The sequence below is a fragment of the Myxine glutinosa genome, chromosome 6 (assembly GCF_964187855.1).
Source record: "Myxine glutinosa chromosome 6, kmMyxGlut1.1, whole genome shotgun sequence".
NCBI lineage: Eukaryota > Metazoa > Chordata > Myxini > Myxiniformes > Myxinidae > Myxine > Myxine glutinosa.
Genome location: NC_136266.1, coordinates 183,090,323 through 183,105,157, shown reverse-complemented (window position 1 = coordinate 183,105,157; position 14,835 = coordinate 183,090,323). Strand labels below are relative to the sequence as shown.

Sequence of the window (14,835 nt, the reverse complement as noted above, 5' to 3'; positions counted from 1 at the left end):
AGCCCTAAAAGATTTCCATTAGCCCTAAATGATTACCATTAGCCCTAAATGATTACCATTAGCCCTAAATGATTACCATTATCCCTAAAAGATTACCATTATCCCTAAAAGATTACAATTAGCCCTAAAATATTACCATTAGCCCTAAAAGATTACCATTAGCCCTAAAAGATTATGACTATCCCTAAAAGATTACCATTATCCCTAAAAGATTACCATTATCCCTAAAAGATTATCATTAGCCCTAAAAGATTACCATTCGCCCTAAAAGATTACCTTTAGCCCTAAAAGATTACCATTAGCCCTAAAAGATTACCATTAGCCCTAAAAGATTACCATTAGCCCTAAAAGATTACCATTAGCCCTAAAAGATTACCATTAGCCCTAAAAGATTACCATTAACCCTAAATGATTACCATTAGCTCTAAATGATTGACATTAGCCCGAAAAGATTACCATTAGCCCTAAAAGATTACCATTAACCCTAAATGATTACCATTAGCTCTAAAAGATTACCATTATCCCTAAAAGATTACCGTTATCCCTAAAAGATTACCATTAGCCCTAAATGATTACCATTACGATTAGCCCTAAATGATTACCATTACCATTAGCCCTAAAACATTATGACTATCCCTAAAAGATTACCATTATCCCTAAAAGATTACCATTATCCCTAAAAGATTACCATTAGCCCTAAATGATTACCATTACCATTAGCCCTAAATGATTACCATTACCATTAGCCCTAAAACATTATGACTATCCCAAAAAGATTATCATTATCCCTAAAAGATTACCATTATCCCTAAAAGATTACCATTAGCCCTAAAAGATTACCATTAGCCCTAAATGATTACCATTATCATTAGCCCTAAATGATTACCATTACCATTAGCCCTAAATGATTACCATTACCATTAGCCCTAAATTATTACGATTACCATTACCCCTAAATGATTACCATTACCATTAGCCCTAAATGATTACCATTACCATTAGCCCTAAATGATTACCATTACGATTAGCCCTAAATTATTACCATTACCATTAGCCATAAATGATTACCATTACCATTACCATTAGCCCTATATGATTACCATTACCATTAGCCCTAAATGATACCATTAGCCCTAAATGATTACCATTACCATTAGCCCTAAATGATTACCATTACTATTAGCCCTAAATGATTACCATTACCATTAGCCCTAAATGATTACCATTACCATTAGCCCTAAATGATTACCATTACCCCTAAATGATTACCATTGCCATTAGCCCTAAATGATTAGCATTCCCATTCGCCCTAAATGATTACCATTACCATTAGCCCTAAATGATTACCATTACTATTAGCCCGAAATGATTACCATTACCATTAGCCCTAAATGATTACCATTGCCATTAGCCCTAAATGATTACCATTACCATTAACCCTAAATGATTACCATTCCCATTCGCCCTAAATGATTACCATTACCATTAGCCCTAAATGATTACCATTACTATTAGCCCTAAATGATTACCATTACCATTAGCCCTAAATGATTACCATTACTATTAGCCCTAAATGATTACCATTACTATAAGCCCTAAATGATTACCATTACCATTAGCCCTAAATGATTACCATTACCATTAGCCCTAAATGATTACCATTACTATTAGCCCTAAATGATTACCATTACCATTAGCCCTAAATGATTACCATTACCATTAGCCCTAAATGATTACCATTAGCCCTAAATGATTACCATTACCATTAGCCCTAAATGATTACCATTACCATTAGCCCTAAATGATTACCATTACCATTAGCCCTAAATGATTACCATTACCATTAGCCTTAAATGATTACCATTACTAATAGCCCTAAATGATTACTATTAGCCCAAAATGATTACCATTAGCCCGAAATGATTACCATTACCATTAGCCCTAAATGATTACCATTACCATTAGCCCTAAATGATTACCATTACCATTAGCCCTAAATGATTACCATTACTATTAGCCCTAAATGATTACCATTACCATTAGCCCTAAATGATTACCATTACTATTAGCCCTAAATGATTACCATTACTATTAGCCCTAAATGATTACCATTACCATTAGCCCTAAATGATTACCATTACCATTAGCCCTAAATGATTACCATTACCCGGTTGTGCCTCCGTTCGAGAATTTAGTCAGGTTCACGATGTTAACAAATATAATGTTGTTCAAAATTTTGGTAGATTAGCAAAACTATACATTTTTGGAATATTCAGAGCATGAGGAATCCAAAAATTAATGTTTACATTTGCGTAGACACCTTTGCGAAAATGACACTCAGGACAGTGATTAAGATAGTCAGGTTCACTATGTTAACAAATATAATTTCGTTCAAAATTTTGGTAGATTAGCAAAACTCTACATTTTTGGAATATTCAGAGCATGAGGAATCCAAAAATTAATGTTTACATTTGCGTAGACACCTTTGCGAAAATGACACTCAGGACAGTGATTAAGATAGTCAGGTTCACTATGTTAACAAATATAATATTTTTCAAAATTTTGGGATTAGCAAACCTGTACATTTTTGGAATCTTCAGAGCATGGAGAATCTGAAAATCAATGTTGGCAATTGCACAGACACCTGCATGGCCGCCATTTTGGATTTTGAAAATGGCCGCCATAAAATACATATTTTGCGTGATCTCAGCTTCAAGTCAACCTAGAGACTTAATTAAATATGCTAATCCTATGTTTTCTGGGTCAAGGAATCCAATAAAGGCCTCAAAATAGTGCTCAGGATTATAGAAAAGCAACAAACAAAGATAATTGAAAACCATTGTCTTTATATTTGTGATATTGTAGCGGCTACCGCTGGGTATACACAATCGCCTTGCACCTACCGAGGACGCGGAGCGATCACCATGCCGGGCTCGTCCAGGACGCCCGGGCATGCCCGCTCTCGACTTGCCAGGCCTCGTCCAGGACGCCCGGGCGCGCCCGGGCATGCCCGCTCTCGACTTGCCAGGCCTCGTCCAGGACGCCCGGGCACGCCCCCTCTCGCCTTTCCCGGGCAAACGCTCCGGGATAATGTGTATATATATTGCTGCCCGATAAACGGGCTTTTCAGAGTACCCGAGTTGATTTGAGTTAATAAAGAAACTCGGACTAATTCCAGCTTTTTGTCGCGTCCATTCTTCCGATTTACGTTGGAGCATAGCTCCTACATTGGTGACCTGACATGGACACGGCAGTTACCCTCAAACTGCCTACCTTCTGGGAGGCTCACGCGGCGGTTTGGTTCGCCCAGGCGGACTCCCAGTTCGCCCTGCGAGGCATCACGGCCGACGACACCCGCTTCCACCATGTGGTAGCAGCGCTCGGCTCCGCCACCGCGGCCCGCGCCCTGAGCCTCCTCGAGAGCCCGCCAGCCGCTGACAAATACGACGCGATTAAAAAGCTCCCCCTCGACGCTTTCGCCCTCATCAGCGGAACGCGCACGGCGCCTGCTTGACCTGCACGAGCTCGGCGACACGCGCCCGTCCGAGCGAATGGACTACATGCTTTCGCTGCTCGGCGAGCACTCTCCGGCATTCCTGTTCCGGGAGCTGTTCCTCCGTCAGCTGCCTAGCCCGGTACGCCTCGCCCTGGCAAGCACGACGATCACGGATCCCCGTGCCCTCGCCAGGGAAGCCGACAAGATCTCCGCGGCAGGCCAACGCATTGGAGCAGCGACCTGGAGCCCACCGCCGTCCGAAGCAATGCCCATGGCGCCCGAGCACCCGGCACGGTCGACGACCAAACTGCCGACGCAATTGGCGGCCGCTACGCCACGCCGACCACCTCCAGCACGACGACCGGGGCCTCCACCTGACCAGGCGTGGTGTTATTATCATGCCAGGTTTCGGACAGAAGGCCCGGACATGCCAACCCCCGTGCACCTTCGGCAAGCCGGGAAACGGCCGGGCCGGCGTTCATTACCAGCCATGAGCGCCGGCCACACGGGCAACTTACTTTTCATCAGGGACAAAGCGTCCGGACAGCGCTTCCTGTGTGACACCGGCGCCCAACTGAGCGTCATACCCACCTCCGATCAGGACAGGCAGTCCGCGGTTTGCGGCCCCTCCTTGGTTGCGGCCAACGGATTGGCCATCCGCACCTTCGGCCCGCGCAACGTCACCCTCTGCTTCGGTGGCCAACGCTTTAATTGGACTTTTGTAACCGCAAGCGTGCCCATGGCTCTGCTAGGCGCCGACTTCCTCTGCGCACACGGCCCGGACTGCTGGTGGACGTCCAACGGCGTCGCCTCATCAACGCTGAGACCTTCAGCTCCCTGGCATGCACATTGAGCAGCTCCGCTCCGACCGAGCTGGCATGCGCCCTCCCGGCGGCGAACGAGTTTGCTCGCCTGCTCACGGAGTTCCCGGCCCTCACGTGGCTGACGTTTTCGGCCGTCGCAGTACGACATGGGATCGAGCACCACATACCAACAACGGGCCCGCCGGTCTACGCCAGAGCCCGCCGCCTCGACCCAGCCAAGCTCGCCGTGGCCAAAGCCGAGTTCGACGCTTTGGAACACCTCGGCATCGTGCGGCGCTCCGATAGCGCGTGGGCTTCGCCACTACACATCGTCCCAAAACCAGGGGGCGGCTGGCGCCCATGTGGCAACTACCGCCGCCTTAATGACGCTACCACCCCCGACAGGTATCCGATCCCGCACATCCAAGACTTCTCCGCCCGTTTGGCACGACGGTCATTTTTTCAAAGATCGATTTAATACGGGGATACCACCAGGTACCTGTCAGGGCGGCCGACGTCCAAAAAATGGCCGTCATCACGCCGTTCGGCTTATTCGAATTCCTGCGAATGCCGTTTGGCCTCAATAACGCGGCTCAGGCGTTCCAGCGCTTGATGGACGGTGTGCTGCGTGACCTGCCGTTCCTCTTCGTTTACCTGGACGACATCCTCGTCGCCAGCACGTCCCGGGCCGAGCACCTCCGAACACTGTTCGGGTGCCTCAGCGAGCACGGCCTCATCGTCAACCCGGCTAAATGCCACTTCGGCACGACGGCCGTTGATTTGTTGGGCCACCACATCACCAAGAACGGGGCCGTGCCGCTGCCAACCAAGGTCGAGGCCATCACCACGTTTCCGCGTCCCCGCTCCATAAAGGCCCTGCAGGAATTCCTGGGAATGGTGAATTTCTATCACCGCTTCGTGCCCCGCGCTGCTCAACTCATGCGGCCCCTCTACGAAGCCCTCCGGGGCAAGCCAGCCAAGCACGACGTCGTCTGGTCCGCAGCAATGGACGCGGCCTTTAAAAGCTCAAAGCGGGCCCTCACCGACGCAACACTGCTCGCTCACCCGGTGCTCAACGCTCCCATCGCCCTCACCACGGATGCCTCCGACTACGCGGTGGGCGCCGTACATGAGCAATGGGTGAACGGGGTTTGGCAGCCACTCGCTTTTTTCAGCCGGCAACTCCGGCCGAACGAGCTCAAATATAGCACGTTTGACCGTGAGCTCCTCGGTCTACACCTGGCCGTTCGCCATTTCCGCCACCTCCTGGAGGGCCAACCCTTCACGGCGTTCGTCGACCACAAGCCGTTGGTTTACGCAATGGCCAAGGTCACGGAGCCATGGTCGGCCCGCCAACAGCGCCACCTCTCCACCGTGTCGGAGTTTACCACGGACATCCGGCACGTCGCCGGCAAAGACAACGCCGTGGCCGACTGTCTTTCCCGGGCCAGCGCGAACGCGGTCCACCTCGGCGTGGACTTCACGCTTATGGCGGCGGACCAAACCACCGACACCACGGTGCAAGCCCTCCGGGCGGCGGACATGGGCCTCCGCCTGGCCAACATCCCCTTCACGGACACTGTCCTGCTCTGCGACGTCTCCCAAGGCCAGCCTCGCCCCATCGTGCCCGTTACCTGGCAACGCCGCATCTTCGCCTCCCTCCACGGCCTTTCCCACCCGGGCCGGAAAGCTTCCCAGAAGCTGGTGTCGGCGCGATTCGTCTGGCACGGCCTTCGACGGGACGTCCGCGATTGGACCAGCACCTGCACAGCCTGCCAACAGGCCAAGGTCCACCGACACACCCAGACCCCGCTGGCACCTTTCACCGTGCCCGAACGACGTTTCGACCACGTCAACGTGGACCTGGTGGGCCCCCTCCCCCCATCACGGGGTTTCACACACCTGCTCACCATGGTGGACAGGACCACCAGGTGGCTGGAGGCCGTTCCCCTCGTCTCCACCACCACCGCCGATGTGGCGCAGGCTTTCATCGCCACCTGGGTCGCCCGCTTCGGCGCACCGGCGGACATCTCATCGGACCGCGGACCGCAGTTCACCTCCGAGCTGTGGGGCACGGTCGCCCGCAACCTGGGGGTCAAGCTCCACCGTACTACGGCCTACCACCCCCAAGCCAACGGGTTGTGCGAGCGATTCCACCGCTCCATGAAGGCCGCGCTCATGGCCGGCCTTCAGGACGGTGGTTGGGTCGACCGGCCGCCGTGGGTCCTTTTGGGCCTCCGCACGGCCCCCAAGGAGGACCTCCGGGGGTCCACCGCCGAGCTTGTCTACGGCCAGGCGCTACGCGTCCCGTGCGAATTCGTGCCCGATGCTACCAGTCCCTGGCCCGCAGCTCACCAGCGCTCGGACCTCCAGGAGACCGCCCGACGGTTTGCCCCCGTGCCAACGTCCCACCACGGTGACCCCCAGTCCTACGTCCCCCCAGCGCTTCGCACAGCGGAGTACGTTTTTGTGCGTCATGACGCACATCGGGGGCCACTGCGGCCGCCGTACGACGGGCCCTTCCGGGTCCTGCGACGGGACGACAAGTCGTTCGTCATCGACATCGGCGGCAGGTCGGACCGGATTGCGGTGGACCGCCTCAAGCCGGCGCACGTGGACATCGAGCAACCGCCACGGTTGGCCCTTCCGCCGTGGCGAGGCCACCCCCCCCATCCACGGTGCCCCCCACTCGACCGCCCACCACCACACCGGACCCCCCCCCCCCCACGACCCACCAGGGGTCGCTTCGGCCGGGTCATCAGGACCCCCCTTAAATTGACCCTGCCGGTGCAAGTCGATTCTGGGGGGACGTGTGTAGCGGCTACCGCTGGGTATACACAATCGCCTTGCACCTACCGAGGACGCGGAGCGATCACCATGCCGGGCTCGTCCAGGACGCCCGGGCATGCCCGCTCTCGACTTGCCAGGCCTCGTCCGGGACGCCCAGGCGCACCTGGGCATGCCCGCTCTCGACTTGCCAGGCCTCGTCCAGGACGCCTGGGCACGCCCCCTCTCGCCTTTTCCGGGCAAACGCTCCGGGATAATGTGTATATATATTGCTGCCCGATAAACGGGCTTTTCAGAGTACCCGAGTTGATTTGAGTTAATAAAGAAACTCGGACGAATTCCAGCTTTTTGTCGCGTCCATTCTTCCGATTTACGTTGGAGCATAGCTCCTACAATATAACTGTATTACATAATACATGATATTGCAAGTCCTTTGGAGTTATAGGTTGTTATAGGAAGTTATAGGTAGTATCAGATTGAACTATATGTTCTATACACAGGATCTACGAGGTCTATACCATACAGGAACATGCTTTTACAGATCTTCATCACTGTCCTGAGTGTCATTTTCGCAAAGGTGTCTACGCAAATGTAAACATGAATTTTTGGATTCCTCGTGCTCTGAATATTCCAAAAATGTATAGTTTTGCTAATCTACCAAAATTTTGAACGAAAAAACATAGTGAACCTGACTTTCTTATAACATTAAAAAGTAAAACATCACCCAGGAGAGAGCACACCTCCGCCAGGTGAACAGTTTACGTTTTGTATCCACCGATCGACCGGATCTGGATTCAGACCTGAACCAAAATCAAATCTTGATTTTTCACATTGTCATCTAACCAACTCATCCAGCAAGTTTTGCCATAAACCCGTCACAACTTTTTGAGATTTCCTGTTGACAAACAGACAGCGGTGAAAACACAACCTCCGTCCAACCTGCCGTGGATTTTAAAGTTCGTATAAAATGTTTTTCAGAAGTTTACCTCCGTTTGACACCACCTTATTTAACACATTGCTTTAGTTCATTGTACCTGTTGTTTGGGTTCTTTATGACATCGTATCGTCATGTTGTCCTGTGTGCACCACACTGGCAAGGTCAGCAAAACGTTGTCATAGATTGTTACTCCTTGGACCCTCTGAGTCATTGCTTGCTTGGTAGACGTTTTATGAATCGGACATGTAGCGATAAGGACATTATAAAGCAATAAAAGAGGATAAAGATCGTTGCGCCCATCTTTTTTGTTGCTTCACCATTTCAGCACTGCCACAAAGAATAACTACACGAGGAGCGGAGCACTCGCAAAATGGAACTTGCTTTACATGGAGGGCTGGTGTACAAGTTATGGGGACCAAAAGGGGTAATTTGTGGGGGAGTGTGGGTCCCAAGGAAGCAGAGACAGGGTGGTGAAAAGGTATTGAGGTTGTGGATGGGCAAGGGGATGGGGGATGAGCAGAGAGGCAGATGTAGTGAAAAAGTAACATCTTCAAATTGTGACTTCTGTAAGTATAAGAGCAAAGTAGTGTTAGAAAATAAGTGTCGCCAATATGCCTCCGCATAGTCCCACAACGGGTATAGTAGATGTCCTCGTTCACTGTCCTAAAAATAAACAAGTTTGATTTAAATCCCTTCAGCTGTTTTCATGTATCACATTTTCACCAGCCATGACAGGTTTCACATCGATCGGTGAAGCGGTTTCAGAGAAGGGATTTCTTGAAATATTGGCTTTCAGGCTAATATGGCTGCCAAACCACATGACATGTGACCTTAAAAAATGTACACTCTGCATTTGTATGGGTAGGGGATCACGTTTGTGAAGTTTCGTGTTGATCGGATAAGGTTCGTTTTTCTATCCAAGTTGGCTGCCAAACCATGTGACCAATGACATCATCATTTTCAAACTATATGCAGCAGTGCCGTTAGATGATATTTGTCAAATTTCGCATCGATAGGGTGAGCGGTTTCAGAGATAATTTTTTTTTTTTTTTGTACACTGAATCGAGGCTCATGAAAGAGCTAACATTTATTTCACAAACAAATCAACCAGACAAACAAAATATAACAAAAGAGGGAGTGGAAGACAAGATGGGGAGAGAAGGGGAAGCACACAAACACAACATTTGAGAGCAGGGAGATGTGTGGGAGGGAGAGGGCTTGGGGGGAGGAGGCGTGGGAAGGGGGGAGAAGTATAAAACACAAGGACACCAAGGACTTACAGGACAGAAGTTGGTATTTCAAAAAAGTGGAATTGGGGTGAAATTAGCAGGGGTAGAAAAGATCAAGGTTTTGGATGGGGGAAGATAAGAGATTGTGGTGAACAGCTGTTTTGAAGACCTGGAGGGTGGAGTGGGATTAAAGAGAGTGAGGGAGTTTGTTCCAGAGGCGGGAGAAAAGAGGAATGAAGGAGTGAAGGTGAGCAGAGAGTACTCCATACTCCGGAGCAGAGAGTACCCCATACTCCATACTCCTGTCTATTTAATATATTTTTTTCCCCATGGCTCAAGGTCTTTGCCATGGGGCCAAGCTCCTGCGAGTGGGCTACAAAGCAGCTAAGTCTTGGTAAAGACTCCATCAGGTGCCCATGTTAGTGCCAAGCTTCTGCGAGTGGGCTACAAAGCAGCTAAGTCTTGGTAAAGACTCCATCAGGTGCCCATATTAGTGCCTTGGCCAGGGGTTCTAACCCTTTAGTTTCCTTTGTGCATGCACAATTTTGTCGACATTTGAATGTCATTGTGTGTGTGTGTGTGTGTGTGTGTGTGTGTGTGTGTGTGTGTGTGTGTGTGTGTGTGTGTGTGTGTGTGTGTGTGTGTGTGTGTGTGTGTGTGTGTGTGTATACACACAGCTCCAAGCAACAGTATGGAGCTCACGTTTGGAACGTATGACACAGCTTGAAGAGCGTTTTCGTGCCCGTCCATTGAATACGCGTTATCTGCCACACCTCACCGAGCTGCACTTGCCTCTGGCAACCTGGAAGGAGTTCCATCGTCTAGTTGATGCTCTCCACTATGAACTCAACTGTGGCATTCAGGTGAGGCTTGCAGGCCATACAGATGTTAGGTAAGACATGTATGATCTGAGATAAAGCAATTGGATGTTGTTTTTGTACAAATGTTAACGAAAGGAGAGCTATGATTGGCTCTAATTGAAGAATCAGTTGTGGTGCTTCTAAAGTATTCTCTAATGTTGTGAAAATGTTTCGCTCTGTCCCTTACCTTACACTTTATTGGTTTGAATGGTTGTAGTGAACGTGATACTAAATGCAAACTGTCCAAACCCAATGGAACTGGATGTAGGAACAGCTGCCATATAATGTGTTGCAAGCATATGGCACACACATGTTAGTGTGTCAACCTTTAGAAGGGACATTGATGTGGCTGAAACCTGTGTGCTAATGCCGATAAAGAAGACGCCGTCACTTCACTTCACCCTTGGTAGTGTGATCCTGATCATATCACAAACTTCCTCAAACTGAATCACCTTTCCTAATGAAGCGACTTCCTAGTTTATAACTGCTGTTGCATTTGTATGCATCTGTTTTATTTGGTTTTTCTTTTTGCTAGAATGGGAATTGCTTGCTGAATGCTAGATAATAAGTGTGTGTGTGTGTGTATGTGTGTGTGTGTGTGTGTGTGTGTGTGTGTGTGTGTGTGTGTGTGTGTGTGTGCAGGGTGTGCACGTGTTTGCTTATGAACCCGAGGGAGAGAGTGTGGGACACAGTGGGGGAAGGAAATTTGTAGCGACAACGTACGCAGAATTCTGGCATTACTACCATCTGCGCTGTGCCTGTCCAAGGTTTCATAATTATTTTGAGATATTCCTTATTGTTTTTTTGTTTGTTTCTTGGTGGTTTTATTTATTTATTTATTGTCTTGCAAGTGTTTGGGGAGAAAGATTTTTGCAGATCACCATGGAAACTTCATTAGGAAAGGAATGATGTGAGTGAAAGTGGTGAGTTTTCAACATTTTGTTTCAGAACAGTTACATATCACTACTACGAAGTTATCCCAGAGGAATCGCCCTGCAATCTCTACCTGGATGTGGAGTTTTACTATGAATTCAACCCAGGAAAAGACGGGCCAGCTTTGACCTCTCTCCTCATTGAAGTGTGTATGAACGCACGTACCGGAAACACAAACACGTACATATTTCCTTTTGCACCGATTGGTGCACATTACACATTGTACCATGCAAGATCACGGGACGTCCTATTGTCTTTGGTCACACGATCCTCGGTGAGCAGAGCGAGGCTACACAGGCTGACCTTTGTTTGTGGATATTTTCGTTTTATGGACATTTACCAACAGTTTTGTAATTCCAACTGGGATATTGGCTTTGAGTTACATCAGTATGCAAAATTTCAGCTTTATACAACAACAACAACAACAACAACAACAACAACAGGCACTTTCAGGCCATTTTCCCTGCCAGAGTGGGGGTTAGCCTTGCAGGCCCCATGACTATCTTCTCCATTTTGCCCTATTTTCTCCATCTCCAACGATACTCCACACATCCGTCGAACCATTCGCATTTCCACCCTTTCCAGCCTTCGTTGCTGCTCTACGTTCATTACCCATGTCTCACTCCCATAAATCATAACACTTCTCATACATGCAGCATACACCTTTCCCTTCAGCTTCAACGACACTCCCCTCATCATCAGCACGCCACTCAATTCCCGAAACTTCTTCCATGCACATCTCACTCGAGCAACCGTTGCCGAGTCTGATCCACCTTCTCCATTCAGCATGCTCCAAAACTTCAGCTTTATAGCCGACCTAGAAACCAAGGTCTGCAAAATCTTTGGAATCTCCCATAAATTAAGCTGAGTCTCTGGGCCTGTTACTTTCACATCGCAGACACGTCGGTGGTCTCCGTCTTCTCCTGCCTCGTTACTGGTTGTGTACCCACTGCACTTTCCGTGATGTGTCTACTCCCTCCCTCTCCTGGTTTATGCAGGGTGCACGTGGTCTGCTAGAGCCCCCCCTTCTGCTGAAACTTCCAAAATGTAGACTGGCTCACTGCTCCCTTCCACTTACTTGGTCCTCTTTTCTTCCCATCTCTGGAACCACTTATTCCGTCTCTTCAATCTCATTCTTTCCTCCACTGCTTGAAGACAGCTGTTCACCACCATCTTAGGTCACCCCCCCATCCACAACCATATTTCTACCCACATTAACCCTCCTCAAGCCAACCTCTTTCTGAGTTTCTATTTTTTGCTCCCTTTACTCTCATTCTTCCATTGGTTGTCAGAAGAGTTCGGCATAAACATTGGATTGAGACAGGGAAGTTCACTCGGTCCACTACTGTTTATTATGGGAATGGAACTGGTGAGCAGGAGGGTGAGCAATGGAGCCATTCTGAGAAAGAGAATGTGTGCAGACGATGTAGTTATCGTGACGGAGTGCATGCAGGAAATGCAGGGGATGTTGGAGGAGTAGAAGGATGCGCTCGATAGACATGGATTGAGGATGAGGCTGGAGAAGACTGGTAATGTGGATCGGACAGCAGAGAGAGAGGAAGTGAACATCAACTTAGAGCGGAAGAAGATGAGACAGGGAAGCAGGTTTGAGTACCGAGGTGAGGAGGAAGATACGGATAGGTGCATGTGCATGGAGAAAAGTGGAGGGACTCCTGGCAAACAGCAAAATATCAAGGAATCTGAAAGGGAGTGTTCTTGGATCTCGTGTTAAACCAGCCTACCTTGACGATCTGGAGACGGTGGCGCTGACAGAGAAGCAACGACGGATGCTGCAGATCTTCAAAAACAACTGGCTCAGGAAGATGGAGTGAAGAGAGTGGATAGAAGAATGTTGGACAAACTGTGGGAGTTGGTGAATGGGAAGATGAGCTTGACGGGGGGGGGGGGGGGGGGGCGGGGGGGGGGGTTGGTAAAGAGCAGGCTGATGTGGGCTGGACACCTGGTGTGGATGGAGGAGAGAGAATGGCAAAGGAAATCGACGGGTTGAGGGAGCAATGTCTGAGGAAAAGCGGTAGACCTCGGCTGCGATGGGAGGATTCCGTGAGGAGGGATGTCGGTAAGATGGGATGATCGGAGAGTGCAGATCGTGGGCTCGGTATACAGGGCAGCTGAGGAGTATTTTATAAAAGGTCGAGCAGCAGCAGCTTGGTCCCATTTGACCTCACCCCTCACAAATGTAAAAGAGAAAGAAGAAGAAGAATAATGATCGTGCATTTGTTTGGTTTCATATTGATGCATTGGAGGAAGTGTGATAATTATTGCAGTTGTTTTTAACGAGCTTTAATTTTAAAGTACTTTAAGTCATGTTTTTAATAATGTTCATTTGTGTAGTTGCGTGTAAAATGCTAATTCACTTCCCCAATATTTGTGCGATTTCAGTACATATGTGCGAACTTGGTCACGACTTTTTCACTGCCCATCTCTCGCCGAGATGTTCTTTCGCTCGATTCCAGCTCTTCGACAAAGTTCAGCCGGCACCTCATTTTTCACTTGCCGGATGCCGCCTTTCGCAACAACCGTCATGCAGGTGTGAAAGCTTTAAGCTCATATCCTCCGTGTTTAACGTTTTTATTCCAAGTCATGATTTAAAATTCACTTGTGGGATAACTTGAAAAAAAATTCATTACTAAATGTGAAGGTCCATTCTGCAGTCAGGCCTTGCGGAGTGGATGGCCTCGTCCACGGTCTTGAACGTGCGGAGGGGTCGTGTCTGAAGTTATGCCTTGCCGGATGGAACGTGTGGGTTTTTTGGGGGGTTCTTTCTACCGTACGGGTTGCATTCCTGGTTCTGCAGTTCCTGCTTTGAGAGTACCGTTGGAGTCCGTGTTCCCACAGGATTGCTGCCAGAAAGCTGGAGGCTTGAAGCTGGGAGGCTGCATCATCATCTGCTGTATAATCTCGGGGCCCCTTATCCACAAGTTTGTAACTGACCATCAGATTGGATTCAATCCCAGTCACTCAACTCTGAAGTATACTTTTGTTGCTCTCTCAGCAATGGTTGGAAGTCCGCAACCATAGCCAAGTGGTCAGGACCATCTTCCTGGACATATCTCGGCCATTTTGCACAGTCTGGCATCCTGCTTTGCTTGCCAAGCTCCATGCCTGTGGCATGGAAGACTTCCTTGATTCCTCGATTTCTGATTTCCTCCACTCTCACGGTCAATGTGTTGCCATCAAACTCTCACTCTTTCCCTTTCCCATTGGAGGCTAGAGTTCCCATCGGCACTGTGTTGGGCCCAATATTGTTCCTCATTTCTATAAATGACCTTCGGTGCTCTGGAAAACCCTTTCTTCCTTTTTGCAGATGGCTGCATATTGTGTGGTACCTTCTGCTAAGCAGACAGCAGCTTCATCTCTCTGCTGATCTGGAAAGGATTACACACTAGTCTAATACATGGAACAAGTCCTTCAATCAGACTTTTTTTTTTTTTTTTTTTGTATACATAATCGAGGCTCGTGAAAGAGCTAACATTTATCACACAAACAAATCAAACAGACAAACAAACAAAGTATATAAAAAGGGGAGCGGTAGACAAGATGGGGAGAGAAGGGGAAGCACATAAACACAACATTTGAGAGCAGGGACATCGGGAATGTGTGGGAAGGAGAGGGCTTGGGGGGAGGCGGCGTGGGAAGGGGGGTGTGGGAGAGAAGTATAAACACAAGGACACCAAGGACTTCCAGGAAAGAAGTTGGTATTTCAAAAAAGTGGATTTGGGGTGAAATTAGCGGGGGTAGAAAAGATCAAGGTTTTGGATGGGGGAAGATA

The 14,835-nt window shown here is 48.8% G+C and overlaps 1 protein-coding gene across 8 annotated transcripts in view; it reads left to right on the top strand.

Annotated features, from left to right (window-relative positions):
- Positions 1-14,835, top strand: part of PRIMPOL (primase and DNA directed polymerase) — a 43,529-nt gene that overhangs the window by 3,290 nt on the left and 25,404 nt on the right. For 4 of the 8 annotated variants that reach the window (XM_068118992.2, XM_068118988.2, XM_068118990.2 and 1 more), the window contains 4 exons: positions 9,930-10,115; positions 10,755-10,879; positions 11,061-11,190; positions 13,446-13,593. In XM_068118992.2, coding sequence (XP_067975093.2) covers positions 9,966-10,115; positions 10,755-10,879; positions 11,061-11,190; positions 13,446-13,593 — 553 coding nt within the window. In that variant the 5' untranslated portion in view covers positions 9,930-9,965. The remainder of the gene's footprint in view (positions 1-9,929; positions 10,116-10,754; positions 10,880-11,060; positions 11,191-13,445; positions 13,594-14,835) is intronic. The other 4 variants (XM_078780928.1, XM_078780927.1, XM_078780926.1 and 1 more) reach the window with 3 other exon arrangements.